At 41.8% G+C, this 19,343-nt stretch overlaps 1 protein-coding gene across 12 annotated transcripts in view; it reads right to left on the reverse strand.

The window, feature by feature from the left end:
• The window catches only part of TENM4 (teneurin transmembrane protein 4), a 634,039-nt gene that overhangs the window by 354,862 nt on the left and 259,834 nt on the right, over positions 1-19,343 (reverse strand). For 11 of the 12 annotated variants that reach the window (XM_042779057.1, XM_042779056.1, XM_042779058.1 and 8 more), the window contains 2 exons: positions 7,068-7,356; positions 1,469-1,738 (listed from right to left, as the gene is read on the reverse strand). In XM_042779057.1, the coding sequence (XP_042634991.1) occupies positions 1,469-1,738; positions 7,068-7,290 (493 nt within the window). In that variant the 5' untranslated portion in view covers positions 7,291-7,356. Of the gene's footprint in view, positions 1-1,468; positions 1,739-7,067; positions 7,357-18,915; positions 19,053-19,343 lie in introns of all 12 variants that reach the window. The other variant, XM_042779059.1, reaches the window with a different exon arrangement.

Genomic DNA, 19,343 nt, shown 5'->3' on the forward strand with positions numbered 1-19,343 from the left:
CTAATGTGCTGCTTCTAATATAATTTCATTTGTAAATGATCTGTAGGCACAAAGTTGCACGTGCAGGTGTAGAGAGAGCATTACAGAAAGCAGGGAAAAAGACTCCAGCAGATAATGCAATTCTTCTCTGTTAAAACCAAAGGGAAAAAAACCCCTAAAAATTCTGTATATGGCTTTTCATAGTAGGCACGGAAAGAAAAAATGTAGGGGGTAGGATTGCAGCTGCTCACACATCACATGGAAAGCACAAAAGAGAGCCTGGATAGAGGAGAAGGGGATGGAAGCACAAGGGGCGTACTTTGGGCTGTTTTCTAGCAATTTCTTGTGAGTGTGCAAAACTTTACTTGACCCTGATGATCCCTCTGATTTTTCATCAAAACACAAAAATCAGAAGGAAAACAATGTAACCTGGAACTCTATGTCTGTTTGTAAGACACTAACTAAGAATCTTCAAAAAGTATGGTAAAGATAATTTAAAGGGATTCTTCTGTACATCCATTGAACTGAAGGCCATTTATCTTTGAACTCTGCCTAATATATCATTATCTCTGAGCAGAAACTTAATAAGATTCAACTGTAATTTTGTTGGAGTTAAACATAAAATCATGTGGGTGGTGTACGTCTCACTATGTCATGGCTTTGAGAGGAAAACTTATCATTTGTCACTATAATACTGTGGTAAAAAGCATGAAAAGAACAAGTGATACAGTCATTTCACATGAGCTTTCTGCACTGAGCACAAGTGCCCTATGACTTGTACGCAGCAGCTATATTAAGAAGTAGGTTGTGCTATAATTGAATTAAAGGTGCAAAGGCATATAGGACTGGATGAACTCCTGGGTCAAGTTGCAATTGAATTAAAATCCCCTCTCCTTTTCCTACACTCCTTGGCAGAACTGCTGACCAAAAGGTTCGCAGACCTACAAAAGGCATGCAGGAATCCCTGCAGCTGGGGACACAAAGTTACAGAGATAAAAAAGTCTGTGACCTTCAGCTTTAATTTTGCACAAAGAAAAAGGCTTCTAAAAATATTTTGCCATCGTTTTCCTTCAGAGAGCAGTCAGCCAATTTACATAAATGAAATGGCTCCTGTCAAGGAACCAGCAAGGAAGAGAAGAAAATTATCTGCCCAGAAAATCTGGGCAAAGATAAGAGTAGCATTGACCAGAGGAGGGGAGATTTAAATGCCTTCCCTCTGAAAGGTTGCTGCAAAAACAGGGAGAGTATTACAGCTATTTAATGATCTCCATCGCGGTGATAAATAAGTAGGAGCTTCTCCAGCAGTTCATTAACAAATACTCTGCAGGACAGTACAAAAGGCCACTGCATGGGGCTGTTAAAAGAGTGTTTCTACGGAGTCTGATAAAAAACCCATCACAAAACCTAAGAAAGATTAAGGTGGAATAGTAGCATGAGACACTCCTGAAAGAGCTCGAGGCTGCCATTTGCACGCGCTGTCACCACTTACCGGTTTCAGTGTTCTCATGCTCTGTGTCAGTGAGGGTGAGGTTGGAGTTGGCCCGGCTTGACAAGCAGGAGCTGCGTCCAGACTTGGTGTTGCGTCCCCAGAGCCTGACTGGGTGCTCAGGCGACATGACCACGTCTGCTTCTGTGTCAGCATCCGAGCCGGCACTGATGGAGTAGCCACAGTGAGGCAGCCCCATGTCAGTTCGGTACAAAGTCCCGTGTGTGGGTGTCACATCTTCAAGTCCCAGTTCTCGCAAAGAGAAGTTGGCTCCTGTGAGAAAAACACATCAGCCTGGTTATTCTTTAATAGGGCACGGTGCCATCCAGGACAAGTCAAGAGCAGAAGTGTTCATCCTTTGACTTAATGTGGGGCACAGTAAAGTTACAGTAACACACAGTAACGTCATACCAAAGATACCTCTCCTCTATGGTCTTGCTCAGTGTAAGACCAAGAGACCACAGAACCATAGAGTCATGAAGATTTTAAGATCATCAAGTCCAACTATTACTCAGCACGTCTGAGTCCACCATGAGACAATCTCTCTAAGAAGCTCATCTACACTTTTTTAATAACAATTCCAGAGACAGTGATTCCTCTGCTTCTGTAGGCAGCCTGTTCCAATCCTTGACCACTCTTCCACTGAAGAAAGTTTTCCTAATATCCCACCTCAACCTCCCCTAGTGTCACATGAAGCCATTTCCTATTGTCTTATTGCTTGTTACTTGGGAGAAGACACTAGTCCCCACTATATGACAACCTCTTTTCAAATGTGCCAAGATCAAAAAGCGGCTGGATTCCTGCTTCTGGAACCTGACAAAAACTCAGGGCATGTTCAGTGAAATCATCAAGTTTGAAAGCAAAAACGAATGTAGAAATGGTACAATCCTTTAGGAGAGGCAAAAAGTAATCTTCTTGTGAGAAAAGCAAAATGAGGTGTGCAATGATCAAAAGTCCTACCATATACCTTGACAACTTCCCCACAATAGGCAATTTGAGTGAGTTCTGCTCATTGAAATCCCTGAAATTACACACTGGGGATTTAAATTTCCTTTGGTGATTTCACTTTCCCCTTGCTGACCACTTACACCTTGACTCAGTTTAGCTATTCATTCTGATAGAGACACAGCAGAGGTTATTTGGCTGCAAACAAATGCAATTGTTTAGCTGACTAAAAATACGACCTGAAAAGTGACTCTTGACTCCATGTCCAGTTACCTGCAGAGCTTCAAAATCAGACTGAATTGATGTGAAAAAGGCTTCAAATATTAGCATACTTTGTTTGGAAAGTTCCACAAAGAGGCTGGGGAGAGCAATTTTAATCCACATTTATTTATTAATGCATGTATTTATTTTTCAACCCTGAATATCTTGAAAAGATTTTGGCCACCCATGAGTGCCTTTAGTTGCACAGTGCATTTATACAGCTCAATGCACCCCTGCTTCTGTTGTGCTATGGCTCGGATGGATTAAGGAACTGCGCAGTTTCGAACTCAAGCATATTTTAACAAGATAAATCTGAATGCACGGTCTCCAGGAAATTTCAGGCATAAATATTCCTTCAAGCACAGAAGTTCATAACTACTCATTATTGAAATTTGTTCATCAAATCTGGATCTCAAGGTTGTATCCAAAGCTGAATTACCATTTTCTCCTTTCTCAAGACCCCACAGATTTCTATTTGTTGATGTCAGATATCATATGGTAGAAAATGTGTATCCAATAGAAATAGTCAGTTTTCTACTTTTCCAGAGTATGGTTTCACACTTGTGGGAGCAGCCTAGCTTATCCTTGAACCCTGCTGCTTGGGGAAGGTCTCACATATTAGAGAACACATGCATCAGATGACAGGTAGCCAAAAGTAGATGCTATTTTACTACATTTTTTCTTTCAGTTGGTTTTACAGCTCATAGTGAACAGAGGGGAGATATCTGAATGCAAGGCAAATAATGGGACTGGACAACATTTTCATCATAGCTCAGAGAAGGATCTGTTTGATGGCAGAAGAAAACTGGTTCAGCTGGTTACAGATATGCAACTGACAATACTCCAACTGCATAAAGGATTCATGAACTTCACATCTTTTTAATTGACCAAACAAGGCTAAAGCTTTCAGGCAGAGTGGATGGAAGAGGTTGCCTGGGGCTCACACCTCTGTCCAACCCTAGAGCCTTGCTTGGGAAGCACAATGCAAGCTTGTGGCAAAGTAATCCATTTAACATGATTGCAAAGTGGTTTGAGAAATTGTCCTGTATAGTCTCATGGCATGAGGAAACAAATAAACCTGACCTAAGTTATAAATACTAGGAAGCAGTATCTCCCCAGAGATGGTGTTCTTCTCTTCTAGTTTTGACTTATGTGTAAGGCCATGGTTTTCTAAACCATCCCTTGTGGAGTACTGAAAAACGTCTTTTGGTTTTCCTTGCATGTTTGAGTCACTGATGGTGAGTTCCACCTTCGCCTGAAAGAAGCCACACTCAGCATCATCACATCAATGTGCAGCATGACCGATGTTCTCCAGTAACAGCAGCTCATAAATTATGAAAAATGACTGCTACAATTAACTGAAAATCAAATTTATTTGCAATAAACAGCAGAAGAGGCATTGATTTTCATATTCTATGCTCACTGTTACCTTTTAAGCTGGAAGAACTCAAGTCAATAAAAAGATAATAAATATCCAAGACTTTTTAATTCAGATCTGGTCTATTTTCTCCTGTGCTGACTTGCACATTTGCTGGCACTCACTCGAGCTAAAACCATTTAAATGCTGACTTGTTTATTTACTGAATTTATTTGGTCAATTTGAAATGTTTCCTTCTTCTGCCTTCCAAACTTTGCCTTGTTGATGTCAAGCAGGCTAATAAGGCTTGGTTTCAGTTGGCCTGAAGCCAAGCACCATCACAAAGAGAGGTCCATTCATGGCTTACTGCCAGTGGAAAATGTGGCACAGAAAGTCTGGTATTGTTGTTAACACTCTTCAGGCCAGTTTTGGGACCTTCGGATAAACTGGAAAAGAGCTTGAAGTTGAGCCATTTGTGAGGGTTATATCAGAAACAGAACTGGTGCTCTGACGTGGTTAGTCTTAATTTCTCAATGAATTTCAGCTACTTAGACCAGTCATTTTTACTATTTCTCAGTACCCTTCAAAATTTTCCTAGGGAAGTATGAGCTTGTGTATAGAAAATTTACACTCATTGTCAACAGACTGGATTTTCAAGCAAAATAATCTTTTGTGGGCTTCTCAGGAGAAGTCCATGGACCTTCATGGCCTCATGGACCTCCAAGTTGAAAACCACTGACCTGGACTAATTCACATCTATCCTGCACAGTGAATATATTGTATGAAGTAAGTAAATGCAATGACCTAAAAAGTTTCCTTTTCTTTATAATGTCATACATTCCTTAGAGGGGATGAAGTACTTCAGAGTTGCTAAGAGGAGAACTGCTTTTATGATGTCAGAGTGTTACTTACACCAACTATTGGCCATTTTGTTGACTATTGCCCGTTGTAGCTATCCTGAAATGCAAACACTAAACCCATATGCATGAAGATACTTCTGCAAATAATTTTGCTTGTGTGTGCCTTGAAGATGAGTCTTGCACCAAAACCATAAGTGCATGATTTTTGAGGAGTGAAATTAAGCAGTCCCCAAGTTTAATGAGTGCAATTATATGCATTCCTTTTGGGGAATGAGCTTCTCTAAATTGCGGAGAATGTGCTCGAAGTACTTTGGGTTGGTTAGTTTATGTTCATTTTCTGGAATGCTGCCTACTCTATTTGACTCACTTTGTCATTTTATGCTTTTCTTGATGGACTTCTAAAAAAAATTTATGTGAAGTCCTGGTTGGAATCTGAGCTACATCTCTACAGAAAAATGAAAATGAGTCTCATAGTAGGGGCCAGAAATCTACAGTAAATTCATGAATACAAGCCGCACCGAGTATAAGCTGCATCGCTGGGTGTTAGCAAAAATTTTGTTTTTTGTCCATAAATAAGTTGCACCCGAGTATAAGCCGCTCTGTGTTCGCAGCGAGGACCTGCGTGCAACAAAGTTGCCAATTGGTAACACAATCGTGGCAGGGTGGGGTTTACTGGCTCGGTCATGAGGGCTCGGGGCTGCCGACAGGACTGGGTGGCCCAGCTCGGTGCTGCCGCTCGGTGCTGCCGCTCGGGACTGGCTGCCGCCACCGCTGGGCTCAGTCACCCCGGCCCGGCGCTGCCCCACGGCGGCAGGGGGGGCACAGAGCCCGCCGGCACCTGCGGCGGCGATGGGAGCCGGGGACGTAGCCTGCCTGCTCCTGCAGCAGCGGCACGTGGGGACAGGAGCCCCCCGAGCCGCGGGATCAAGCGGAGAGAGCTGCCCTGCCTTCCCCCGAGCCGCGGGGCCAAGCAGGAGAGAGCCCCTGCTTCCCCCGAGCTGCAGGGCTAAGCAGGAGAGAGCTGCCCCTGCCTTCCCCCGAGCCGTGGGGCCAGCAGGAGAGAGCTGCCCCGCCTTCTCCCAAGCCACGGGGCCAGCAGGAGAGAGCCCCTGCCTTCCCCCGAGCCGTGGGGCCAGCAGGAGGGAGCTGCCTGCCTTCCCCACCCCCTGTGCTGCCTACACAGAGCAGCTCCACCCGCTGCACAACAGAGCAACCAATTTGTAACAACCGTGTAAATGTAGGGTTTTACTGGCAGGAGCTCGACTTTGCAGTTTGCACTGACTTGGTTTGCACTTCCAGGGTTGAAAATGTCAGAAAATTATTCACATATTGGCCGCACTTGAATATTAGCCGCATTCCCGGTATGGGAGCAAAATTTTGGTCAAAACAGTGCGGTTTGTATTCGTGAAATTACTGTACCTCATGTAGGCAATAACAGCAGTGAAAATGTAAAACTGCACTGACTTCAGGGTAGCAATAAATTAGAGAGTATCTGGAATATCTGTTAGAACTGTGGAGTCTGTGGTGACTCTTGAAACTCCACATCTTCACAGATACTGTGCCTTAGATTCACTAAATATGTTCCTGTAAGTCCAAAGTGGTTCCTTACTCCTCTAATACTGGACCATGTCCCCAAGGAAAACCTAAAGTCTGCAGGCCATGTACAATGCCAAGAAGGTTCATCCCATCTGGAGCTCAGTTGCCTCCTTTCATCCAGGGTTCTTGGGTTTTGCTGTAGACCAGATGGACAGTGTAGACAATGACACTCTCCTTTTGTTGCCTTCTGCCTCAGCATCCTCATTGACTTCCTTCATGACTCAGTGACAGGTCTCCTGAGCAGGAAGGAACTTTCCATGCCATGTCAGTACCATACAGCATGTGCAGGGGAGTTCTAGTCTCATGGTGGGAAGTGGCAAAGTCCTGCTGCAGACAGAAAGACTAAGACATAGAGAATGTGTCTTAATAAGTGCTAAGAACATGGGATATGGGTGTACCACTTAAGGACACTGGGCCACACACAGTGTCTGTGCAATACAATGAAGATTATCTCTGCTGTTCTCTTTAAATGGCTCTTTTACATGTTGCTTTTGGCCTCAGAGTCTTTCAAAGGTTGCCTCCCACCCAGCTCCAGCTGATTTCCTCACACTGCTTACAACTGCATGTGCTGGGAAGTACCCACCTGCTCGGCAGAATTCATCAGCCTCCTGGTGCACCATGTCTTTGACCCGATTGCTGTAGGTCAGCCTGGAGTCTTGATCATAAGCCTTCAGGGTCTCACTGGAGCTGTATGATTTCTGGGGTGCCTTGCTGTCCTCACTCTCGGCTGAAGAGCTGGTGTAGCGGCGCTCAGTGTCACGGCGCCGAGTCAGGGATCGATACGGTTTCCTTTCTTTTACATCCATGGCACCCTTGTCTGAGTATTCAACATTAAAATAATGATGTCTGAGTGGTGATCAGATTGGAATAACCTGAAAGAGAGAATAAAAAATTTTCATGCCTTTGGGCACTCAGTGGCTAATTTGCCTTCTTTATACATTCTCATACTGAGGAAAAGGGATGTTACTTAATGGATTGCAGAAAAACCCTCTTAGAACAATTACCAATAAAAAAAAAGTCTCAATTATGTGTGAGTCATTTAATAATTGCCACTGCCAACAGCATACATATATGCAGCAACCTGTATCTGTCTGAACTAGGCATGTACTTGGGAATTTGAAACTAATTGTGATATTGTGTGTTTTCTTTCCATAGGAAGTGATTCAGACACCTCGAGGAGGCATGTATTCATCAGTCACCTAATCTCTGGGAAATCAGGTAATGTTGAAGTGTCTCTATTTGGGCAACTGGAGGGCTTTGGAAAACTGCTGTCCTGTGGATTTAAAAATGTTTCCATAGATCATGAGGTTAGAATGTGTGAACGAAAGACTGAGATGATATAAAAAGGCAAGTGAGAAGGGAGAGGGAGAAAGGAAGAATGAAGGAGTGAGATGTGGATGGAAATTGCGTAAAAATGTCTTTCTTTTCAGAGGGCTCATCTTTACTTAGCTGGAAATATATTAGAACTTAAGCAGAGCTGAGAAAATGTAAATAAATGATAGCATTCTGCTTCATGTAACAACATGGCCTGGGATTTATTTCTGTGGAAAAACCAATGTATATATGCACTGCAATGCCAGCATACATATCTGCACACAGAGAAAACAGATATCAGAAAAAAAGATATTAAAAAGTATTATTGTCAAAATAATAAATGATATTTTTACTTCAAATTTATTAAACACGACAGAAATCACAGAAAAAATAATGACAATGACTTGCATTAAGATGGAAAAACATGTTTTTAATATATAAACTGGTTTATGAGAAAAAAACAATTATATAATCCACAAACCAAACATTGAAAATCTGTAATTATGGGATGAACTTCTCAGAAACTGAATCCTCCTGACCACTAAAGAACAGAAGTTCAGTCCCTAAATGCCATCCCAGGATATTGTTGTTTTCCATCAGCATTTAAAAACAGAAAGCAAAAGGTTCAAAAAGCACCTATCAGTTCTTGGTCTTTTTCACAGCAAATACATATGGAAATACATGGCAAGGACTGAATCACAGTCTGTTGGTATTTCTTTCTTGAAAAGCTAAACACTGAATATACTAATGAAAATTTACTCGTCCATGACTCAGACCCTAGCCTTGATTCAGATGCTTTGCCCTGGATTTCAGAGAATCAGAGAATCCTAGAATGGTTTAAATGAGGTCCAATCCCCTTGCCATCGACAGGGACACTTCCACTAAGACCAAGTTGTTCAATGCCCCATCCAACCTGGCCTAGAACACTGCTAGGGATGGAGCATCCACAACTTCTCTGGGCAACCTGTGATAGTGCCTCATCACCCTCACAGTGAAGAATTTCTTCCTAATACCTCATCTATGCCTGCCCTCACACAGCCAAGGTGCAGTAGCTGAGGATGAATGTGCTGTGAGCTTTGTAGGTCAGTTTAAAGGGATATGGTATAATGTAGCATTTGTGGGTTTTAAAAGTGAGTGTGTGAAGGATAGAACACTCCTAGCATGGGTTCTGATAACCTACAAATCATAATAGTAATACTGAAGCCTGAAGACATCTCATTATTAATTTCTTACTTGAAAAGCTGTCTGGCACAAGCAAAGATAAAAAAATACTGGAGTTGAAGAGAGACTGCAGGTCGAAGCAAGAACTACAGGAAGGCTGTGAGATAAACTGACAGCTGGGCAAAGAAGAACAGGCTTACACTCTTGGGACTCTCATTGGGTTAAACCATGACACACTCCTAAATCAGCAATTCTGATTGTGCTAAAACTGCTCACTGGGTTTTGTCCCTTTAACCCCCAAAACCAACTTTGCAATGACAGACCCCAATTCCAATACCTTGTATGGCTACTGCAGTGTTCTTCCTCTAAATTAAGACACAACTATTAAAAAAAAAAAAAAAATCCATTGTCTCTCAGTCAATTCCAGAGACAGTGGCAGAACAAGTTCATACATTCCATTTGTCAGCAAAATGCATAGAAACTACTGAACACTTAGGAAGGGAGAGGGGAAACAAGGAGTGTCTTATAATGAGTTTTACCTAAGTCACTCACAGAGATGGGATTACTCACCAGCCAAAATTGACATGTTAAATGTATTGCAGAGTAAGGGTACAAAACTAAGGCCTGAATGTAGAGGCAGTAGTGAAGGAACTTTTGTTGCGCTAAGGAACAACAGCAGCATGTAAGAGATTCACCAAATACTGGTAGATTTTTTGGGTTTTTTGCATTGAATAAAACATATTGGTGTTTTCACACTGGAAAGAAATAAAAGAAATAGAACATCTGATTGCCTTTCAGCGCACTGTCATCTTCCTTTTTTTTAAAAAAAAGAAGCTTTTTTTGGCTTGAAAGATTGTGACTTTTTTTACACTTGTTATTGAATCTGTTTGTCTCATTTATAGCATCTCTGCTTGAAAACCTTAGAAGAAGAAGGTTTGTTATACTTTTGAATATAACATCTTAAAACAGGCTCCTTCACAAAAGCCCAGTATTGGGAGCCGCTATAATAAACACTGAAATTGTGGTTTATTGTTATGGGGGATGGAGATAGCAGAATGTGAGTGAGAAGTGGTTACTCCCTAAGAAAGAAATGAGGAAAGGTGGCTTCTATCTGCTCCCAAGCATTGTAGCAATTCCTACCTATGACTGGTCATTTAAAAACCCTCTTGCAGGAGAGGAACATGTGCCAGAAAACCTTTTTGCACTGGTAGAGCCACAAGGTACAAACAGGGTCTGTAATTACCATTAGTAACCTTGCAACTTAGGAAATGACAAAAAAAACATGAGGAAATTGACTGAATTCCCACCAGATGAAGGGCTTTCTTTTTGTAAGGAAAGGTGCTGAAAAACTGAAAATTCTTCTACAGTTCATCAAAAATAGCCCCGTAAATTTGCACCATCCATATGCACATTCCTCTGTAACAGTGTTTCTATTCTCAACTCATTCGTGTCTTTATAAATTTAACTCTTCCCAACTTTTTATTTCTCTCTCCCTCTCAACTAAGCTTGACTTTGCAAATAAAAAGGTTACCTCCATAAAACATAATGAAGATTTTTTAAAAGTTATTTTTAAAGACTGAACTTTGCATTTACCCGACTTAAGTAAGTTTCCAGCTTCTCCATGGACATGCAGTTTTATGGCCCAAATCCCAGATAGTTTAGATACCTTATTTTCAACGGAGTGGTGTTGTCAGAGACTTTGTTTCATAGTTTTTATGTAGTAGATTATTAATTTTTTATCTGCTACTCCTTGTGTCTAGATTTTACTTCTGCTACAATTTCATCAGTGGCATCAACACCTCACATTTTTCCTGACTTCTCTGGCACATGAAAAACACAAAGAATCACACTTGTCTCAGTTACACACTGAACCACCAGTTTCTTTCCATCTTTAGCTCATGATTGCTCCTCATAATTTTAAAAGCTTCCATAAACTTGCTGGACTGGATGTGAAAAAACACAGGCTTTCTAATATGGACCCTTCCATCTCTGTGTTCATTTTCCCTCCATAAAACCACAAAATTCTCCTACTCTGAATAATTTACATTTGGAAAGGGTCTTGTCCTATGACACAGTGTCTCTAGTTCTGTTTGATTCTTTCATCATACTACTGACTGCATAATATATAAAATTTAACTTTCTTTTTAAAATTGTATTTTAAGGCCAATTAGTTGCAATAGCCATTCATAGTTTTGGCAGCTCTCTGTGAATGGGGATGTGGGGTTCCAATCGCAGCTGAACCACAAACTGGTCTGAGTGCAGTTCACAACAGAAGCATCCTTATGTATTTACTCATTCTACTCAGAAAGATCCCACTGACCCCAGAAATGGTTACTTAAAAGCTTGTAAAATCAGATTCCTTGATATAGCTATATTTTTCAGAAGTGTGTGACTCTTTTCACATCCTTGCATATATGTAGTTAATTGCATAAAGATAAAAACCTTGAAACAATCTAACTCTCCCACTAACTCCAAGTGATGGGAAAGATCATAATTTGAATCCAGAATAACCTAATATCCTTCTTTCATCTTTTAAACAAAAAAACTGTGAGATGTTGTAACCCTGTACCCAAGATGTATTAAGAATGGCATGTCCCTTGATTCCTGTTACCCCTGTAAATCCACGGACTGTCTCTGTATGCTCTCTGCTATCCTATTGGCAGGAAGCCAAGTTTTCCCTCCCATTTTCCTGACCCTAGAAAAGACCCCAGACTTTGGGAAACTTCCTCTTTGTCCCCTAGAAGCCAGGAAGAAATAAACCGAGGAAAACCCTAGGAGAAAGAGCGTCTTTTTATCTTTTATCCTGTTCATGTTATCCATCCCAGGCTTGCCTTACTACAGAATTGCCAGTGAGCAGGAAAGCCTCAGAATAAAGTAACAGTCAGGGAGTAGAGCAAAATAATCAGCTTTCCATTTCTGGTGCAGTAGTGCAGCAAACATAATGCTTATTTGCAGCTCTTTTTGTTTTGCTTTTGCTTTGGTTGGCTCCCAAATAATCCTTTTTATGATATTTTTATCCTTTATATCTCTCTTCCTCACTCTCAGTTCTCTTGGTTTTTTTTGCTCTTTGGAGCTTTGATTAACCACACCGGCTTTGTGCTGCAGAATTGCACTCAATGAATGGCAAGGGGTATGATTTATTTTCTGAGTCACTGCTCAAAAGACAAACTTGCATCAATCAAAAACCAGAGAAGGGAGTGTGACACCACAAAGCGATATGCTAGGAGGTGCTTACAGCAAAAAGGACAGGTGGTCTTTGATAGCTGACTTACATTGCAGGTCACTAATCACAGAGATTAGCAGCAAGGTGATAGACAGCGCCTGTTCTGGGAGGCAGCATGTCATATCATCCAATTTTCTGTCAAAATGTGAGGGTTTAAACAGCACAGATAGCTTTACGTACTTCCCATATAGTTATGGTAACAGGGTGATGAGAAAGCTGGAAGAGTGAAATATCTCGTCTGCAAGAAAACGTGAGCATGAGCTCTGATGGGTTGATTCTACCTCCACCTTTGTGCCAAAGGAAGCAAAAAGACTACTTTCACAGTCATTGTTTTCCTCTGCAGAACGGCCTATGCAGAAATGGCATCATTTTACTTGGTAGGGCATGCTTTTTGTCTTCTTGAACTCCATCTCATTTCACTGCTTAGGGCAATATTTTTCCCTATTTTTTATTGCTGCTGCCCTTTGCAGAACAAGCACAGCCATAGGATGATGAGCAGCAAGCTTAATTTTATATTCCCTCCTTTGGGCTCCACAAATTGAATCATTAACTAAGACCTAAAGCTGGTAAGTAGTGAGCAAGTATCCTTTCTTTCACTTTATAGAGGAAGAGATGAGCCACGGGAAGTCAATGTGAATTGCTTAAGGTGGTACAAGAAGAAAACAACACAACTGAGGGCAGTAACTCTCCAAGGCTGGGTCTGGTAATGAGCCCTGAATTTTTTTAAGAACCAAGTCACATAAACATCTTAGAATAATTAATTTTAAAAACTGTGACCAATGCATATCTGAAATCTTTGTTGGAGATCAGTAGCACAAACCTCAGGTACTATTAACAAGATGCTCTTTCATGTTCCATAGTGTCTTCAGTTGGAAGGACTGTGGAGCATGAACAATTGCAGTTGTATCTGACCTGTGGAATCCCATGGTGAGTGATGAAAACCCCACTCAGAGTCAAAAGGGAGACAGATTTTCAGCTTGTATATTAATGTTCTCAAAGACACCAACAGATACTGGGGACAAACCAGCAGTGCTATTTGGGACATTAGCTTCAACTCAGGATCCTAAGCTGCAACCAAAGAAGTTATGAGTTCAGATGATTAAATGACTCTGTGTCTGTGATTATTAATATCCTACAACAAATTAAGTCATCACCTGGTATTTTACATCATATTTGAAAGAAGGCAGTCCACTGCATGCAAGTCCAACCACTTCCATGAGGATGCAAATGCCTTGCTCAAGTCTCCTTATTGTGATTTCATAGGCTCGTGGAAAGGCTTGGGTTGGAGGGAACTTTAAAGACCATCTAGTTCCAACCTCACTGTCACAGGCAGGGATGTCATGCACTAGTTCAGATTGTTTAGAGCCCCATCCAACCTGACCTTGAAACAACCTGGCCTTCTTTACACAAAATATTGAACCTGAGAAATCTCATTTGGTCATTTTAATTTGTCAAAAATTGTCTAAGGTACTGCCTCCCATTCCACCTCATCTAAAGCACAAACCTGGCATAAATGCTTTCAGCAAATACTTACGCATGTACTCAGGGGTTATTCAAATCAAATTTGTATTGTCTGGTGATCAGAGTCAGCAGTGATCTGGTCTTAGCAAATACACTACTGTGGCTTAAACAGCGTGATGCCATTTACCAGGTTTCTGGGAAATTCTCCTAGAACATAAAGGATTTCTGTGTTTTTTATTAAACTTTAAGTTTCAGATTTATAACAGAGGCTCAAATCCCATGCGGTCTTTGTAGGAAATAAATTAAGCTATAGGTATAACATCCTCTCACATTTTTGGCAAAGACTTAGGAAAGAAGCAGGCACAAGAGAGGAGAATGAAGAGTTGAATTAACACAGCTTGGCTTCAACCCAGTACTCAAAGAAAGTAACAAAACCTCCCTCTTCTGGTCTCAACCACTAAACCTTTCTTCTACTGGTAAGAGACTTGCTAGGCAGTTGGTAATGCCTTGTCCAAAAGATGTGGTTTGTGACCTTTTAATGAATAAATCTAAAACTGTATTAAGCTGGAGTCCCGGGAAAGCTTGAAACAGTAGTGGTGGGAAAACATGAAGGAGGTTGGAATGCAATTATCTCGATTATTTCTGGTTTGCAATTCCCTAAGTCTTCTGTCATGGACTGGAACATTTAACCTGTGCTAGTGGAAGGTTTTAGGGACCAAAGTTAAAAGTTCTTTTGAATAATTTTTGACAAGTATAAGCAGTCTGCAGTTGCAGCCATCAGAACCCTACTCTGGCTTAAGCCAAAATGGAAATTACTTTGGAAAAAATCTTAGTTTCGTATTGAAATTCTCATTATGAGTCTATTAGTCATTCTTGGATGAAGTAGATTTTCTTCAGAACATTATTTTAACAGACAGTGCATAATGGCATTTAAATAATAGAGCACCAAAAGACACAACCTGACCATGTACATGTTTTATGATTTGCCCACAAAGTTTTCTCAGGTATCTATCTCCAAACTCAAGGTTTGGGTATATAATGTGCCATACATTCAAACCCCATGTGAAGCCAGCCCATTTATCAGCAAATCTCAGAGTGACAAAGAACTGGTGACACAAAATGCAGGCAGTCACTGAAAATATACCCATTCTTTCTCCATCACTCACCTTTTGCTTATTTGGGCTCTTACCTGGCATACAGGAAGTTAAAATTTATGTCCTTAATCTGAATCAGAATGAACTTCTGAATGTGCCTCAAGTATCCTAGGTGAAAGCCCTTGACATAGCCTTTCTCAATCTGTTTGGGAGAATTTTTCTTTTTTCTTTCAAAAAAGAAAAACATAATCTGGGGTTGGTGTTTGTTTGTTTGTTCTTTTTTTAGCAAAAAAAAATTAATAATTTCCAGTCATAGAACTGTAGAATGGACTCTATGACAACAAGTAAGATGTCTTTGTGTTGGAAGGGACATTAAAGATCACCTAGTTTTAATTCCCTGCCATGGACAGGGGCACCTTTCCCTAGACCAGGTTACTGGAAACCCTTTCCAACCTGTCTGTGAACACTTCCAGGGATGGGGCACCTACAATTCCCCTCGGCACCCTGTGTCTGTGTCATATCTCTTAGATAATTAGAAAAGGCTGGTATAGGACTCAGAGTGTTAAACCTTATACCCACTCCTGGGTAAGCTTTATGTCTAATTCTCAGTGTTCTGTTGTGGCCTACAGGAAGCCTTTGTAATTTAATTGACCCAAATGAAAATGTAGCAAGAATCCCAAGACAATTCCCATGCACACCTTCTGCCATTCAACCTCTTTATTCCACAATTAGGTAAGTGAATTCCCATGCTTTGATGCATTAGCTCTGTATCCCTACTTCTCTGTCAATAAATTGAACAAGGAAACTATCCATCTTTATTACCCCTGTATGGATTGGATGCAGTCAATTTGGAAGAGAAGAAGGGGACAGTGCCTGTGGGCAGTGATTTAAGAATCAAGGTTGCTCCTTCCCCTCTATTCACTTCAGCAAATTTCTCTGCAGGGCCACTGTGACAGTCACTCAGGAACTTGTCCTCTGAGAGTTTACCTAATCCCATTTGACTATTAAATACAGTAATTTCACGATTATAAACTACACCAATTTGACTAAAATTTTGCTTCCAAACCGGAAGTGCAACTTACATTCAGGAGCGGCTTATATATGAAAAAATTTTGGAAATTTCCCAACCCAGAAGTCCAAGTCAGCAGCAGCCCTGAGCCGAGCCGGAGCCCACCCGGCCCTGGGCGGCGGGGCAGTGGCGGCACAGCAGCAGCGCTGCCCGAACCCACGGGGCATGGCGGCACCAGCCAGGCACACCCCTCTCCCTCCTCCCAGCAGCAGCAGCCAGGGATGCCCCTCTCCCTCTTCCCAGCAGCACCGGTCGGGCACTCCTCTCCCCTGCTTCCTGGCGGCAGCGGCGAGCGGGGCTGGGGCCGGAACCGCTCCCTCGTGGCTACCCCTAGCAAAGCCGAGACAGTAAACCCCGTGATCCCGTGATTCTGTTACTAATTGGCAACTTTGTGAAAGTTGCACGTGGGTCCTTGCTGCGAAAGAAAGTGCGGCTAATAATCCGGTGCGGTTTATATATGGACAAAAAACGAAATGTTGCCGACACCCAGACCTGCGGCTTATAATCAGGTGCGGCTTGTTATCGTGAAATTACTGTACTTTTGGCCTTCAAAACATCCTGTGTGCAGTGCCCCAGTGTGACTGTGTGTGGTGTGAAGAAGTCCTTGTCTCATTTGAAGTCACTGTTTGCAGTCTTCTTCATGAAAATATTGATGAGTCCTCAAACTTTTGAAGAAAAAAAGAGGTCTTAAACTCATACGCACTCTCAGATGTCTCTTTTTGCTATTGCACGTTATTTCTGAAAAGAGCTGAATGGAGGTTGGGACTCTTCTAGGAAAGAAAGCATGTCTGCCTTTTCTGCCTGCAGCCACCACCCTGTATCCATATTCCTCAGTAAAATTATTATGTTGATGTGCATGTCCTGTTTGAAACAGAGTTCCAGAGCATCCTCTGTTCTACACCTTTCAGATGTTGGCTGGGTTCTGAGCAGCTCACAGGGTGACAGCTGGAATTGAAGGCGACCTGCAGTATAAAACTTGGAAGATCTGATTTTTTTCTCCTTTTTGTCATTAGCTTGACTGTGCCAAATAGAAAAATATTTTTGGCCAGCATTGGTTTTTTTACTGCTGCCATTGATTAGGAGGGAATGCCATAGGTTCAACTGAATTTGGAGGAATATACTCAGAATTATACTCAAAAAATATTGTTAAGGGTAGATTTATTTTGTACTTGAAATAAATATATTAAGACTAATTATAAGTCTCACTCTGTAGAACAATAAAATGTAAAACTTCCTGCAGCAGCGGGAAGCTCTCACCTAATCAGGCAGGACACACAGCATAGGGAAAAGTATTATCATCCCTCTTCTGCCACCAAAGGTAACTATCTTATGCAGTTACTTGAATTCAAGTAAGTAACACAGGAAACTCCTGCAGGATTAGTCACAAGGCCAACCTGTCCTTGTCTTACTACAGTATCATGTGTAAAAATGTCCCTGCTCTTGTCACAGATGCTGTGGTACTGGGTAATCTCTCCTTGCCTTCCTTCAGCAAGGGGAGAAACCAACCTGTTTTCTAGTTTTGATAACATTCCCTAAAGGGTTGAGCTTCAAACTAAATTTATTAAAATATGAATTATCTGCAAAAAAGACTGTAAGGGCTCATGAATTGATTCATTTTAGGACTTCTCTGTGAGATAATCAGAGAGCATTGAGAGATGCTAGTGATTGATTAATCAGTGTGACCCCTACTGTGTCCACAGCTTCACTTTCAATGGTACAATAAACTTATGCAGTAAGAGGTGTATTTTTCTTAGGTAAAATGTCTATGGAGAAAAAAATAGAGAGGTAAAAAATAGTAAATTAGAAATAGGAAGTGTTTGGGTTTTTTTCTGAAACAAAGGGTCCCTTCACAGGAATAACAAGGAGGGGTATCATCTCTAGGAGGAGATTTTAAGTACAGTAATTCCACAATTATAATCCGCACCATTTTGACTAAAATTTTGGTCCCAACCCAGAAATGCGGCTTACACTCAGGAGCGGTCAATACATGAAAAAAGTTCTGAAATTTCCCAACATGGAAGTGCCAGCCAAGGTGCCAAGCCAAGCACCTGCCAGTAAAACCTGGGATTGCGCGATTGTTACAAATTGGTTACTCTGTTGTGTGGTTGGTGGAGGCGGGCTCCCACCAGCCCTGCAGCGAGGGGGAGGCAGGGGGCTCCATGCCACTGGCCCCGTGGTGGGGGAGAAGGCGGGGGCTCCATGCCTCCCTCCCGCCACCACCACGGATGAGAGTGGGCTCCGTCCCTGCCTCCCACTGCCGCTGCAGGTGAAGGTGGGCTCCGTCCCCGCCTGCTGCCGCCGTGGGTGCGAGCAGGCTCTGTCCCTCTCTCTCGCCACCGCCGCGTGTGGTGAATGCAGTGAATGAAAGTGCGGTTTATAATCCGGTGCAGCTTATATATGGCCAAAGAACGAAAAGTTGCCAACACCCAGACATGCGGCTTACAATCAGATGCGGCTCATAATCGTGAAATACTGTACATGCAAGAGGACTTACACCTGGTTGCTGGGTTGCAGTTTAGCACTGCATGTACAGGGATACGGAGAAAAGGCTCTAGGGAGACCTTAGAACACCTTCCAGTGGCTGAAGGGGCTCCAAGAGAGCTGGAGAAGTCAATTTGACAAGGGAATGGAGTGATAGGACAAGGGAGAATTACTTCAGACTGACAGAGAGTAGGGTTAGATTAGATAGTAGGAAGAAGTTCTTCAATGTGAGCATGGTGAGGCACTGGCACAGGTTGCCCAGAGAAGCTGTGGCTGCCCCATCCCTGGCAGGGTTCAAGGCCAGGTTGGATGGAGCATTGAGCAACCTGCTCTAGTGGAAGGTGTCCCTACTCATTAGATGATCTTTAAGGTCTCTTCCAACCCAAACCCTTCAATGATTCTATGATTCAACGACCTTCCAAAACAGAAATACATCCTTCCAAATGCCACTCAACTGAAGGGTGCATTAAGGAGGGATCTTAATATGGTAATGATAACTGACAGTTCAGGCAAAAAAAAAAAAAAAAAAAAAAAGCATAACATTTGCATTACATTTATCCCATTCTTGCAAAATGCAGCTTTTTTCCTTGCCCAAATCTACCAGAGTAACAATAAGGTTTATTTTTACCTTTCTCTTGCTTTTTAAATTTTTTTTTGTCAAACATAAGGCAAAAGCTCATGTTTCTTAGTGATTTAGCCTTCAAGGAAGTCCATTTTCATCTCTCCCATGTTACAGGCAGAACAGAGTGGCAGAAAGAAGGTGACCTGACAAAATAATGCAGGAAGTCAGTTCCACGGTTTACACAAATCCCAGCTCCTGTTTGCACATCAGAAGCCTGTTTACTGGAGTTCTTGAATTCTGTGCCAGTAATAATGAAATTCAATCATCTTTCAGTTGATAAAATGCAAGATAAGAGATAAAGTGGTTTATCCAAGTCCAAACTGAAAAATAAATTCTGCTAAATCACTAGTTTAGTGACTAAGTGATGAATTTTCTGGTTTGCCATAGGAAAACATCTTGTATTTGACTTTCTGTAGCAAAACAGAATGACTTAT

The sequence above is a fragment of the Catharus ustulatus genome, chromosome 2 (genome assembly GCF_009819885.2).
Source record: "Catharus ustulatus isolate bCatUst1 chromosome 2, bCatUst1.pri.v2, whole genome shotgun sequence".
Lineage (NCBI taxonomy): Eukaryota > Metazoa > Chordata > Aves > Passeriformes > Turdidae > Catharus > Catharus ustulatus.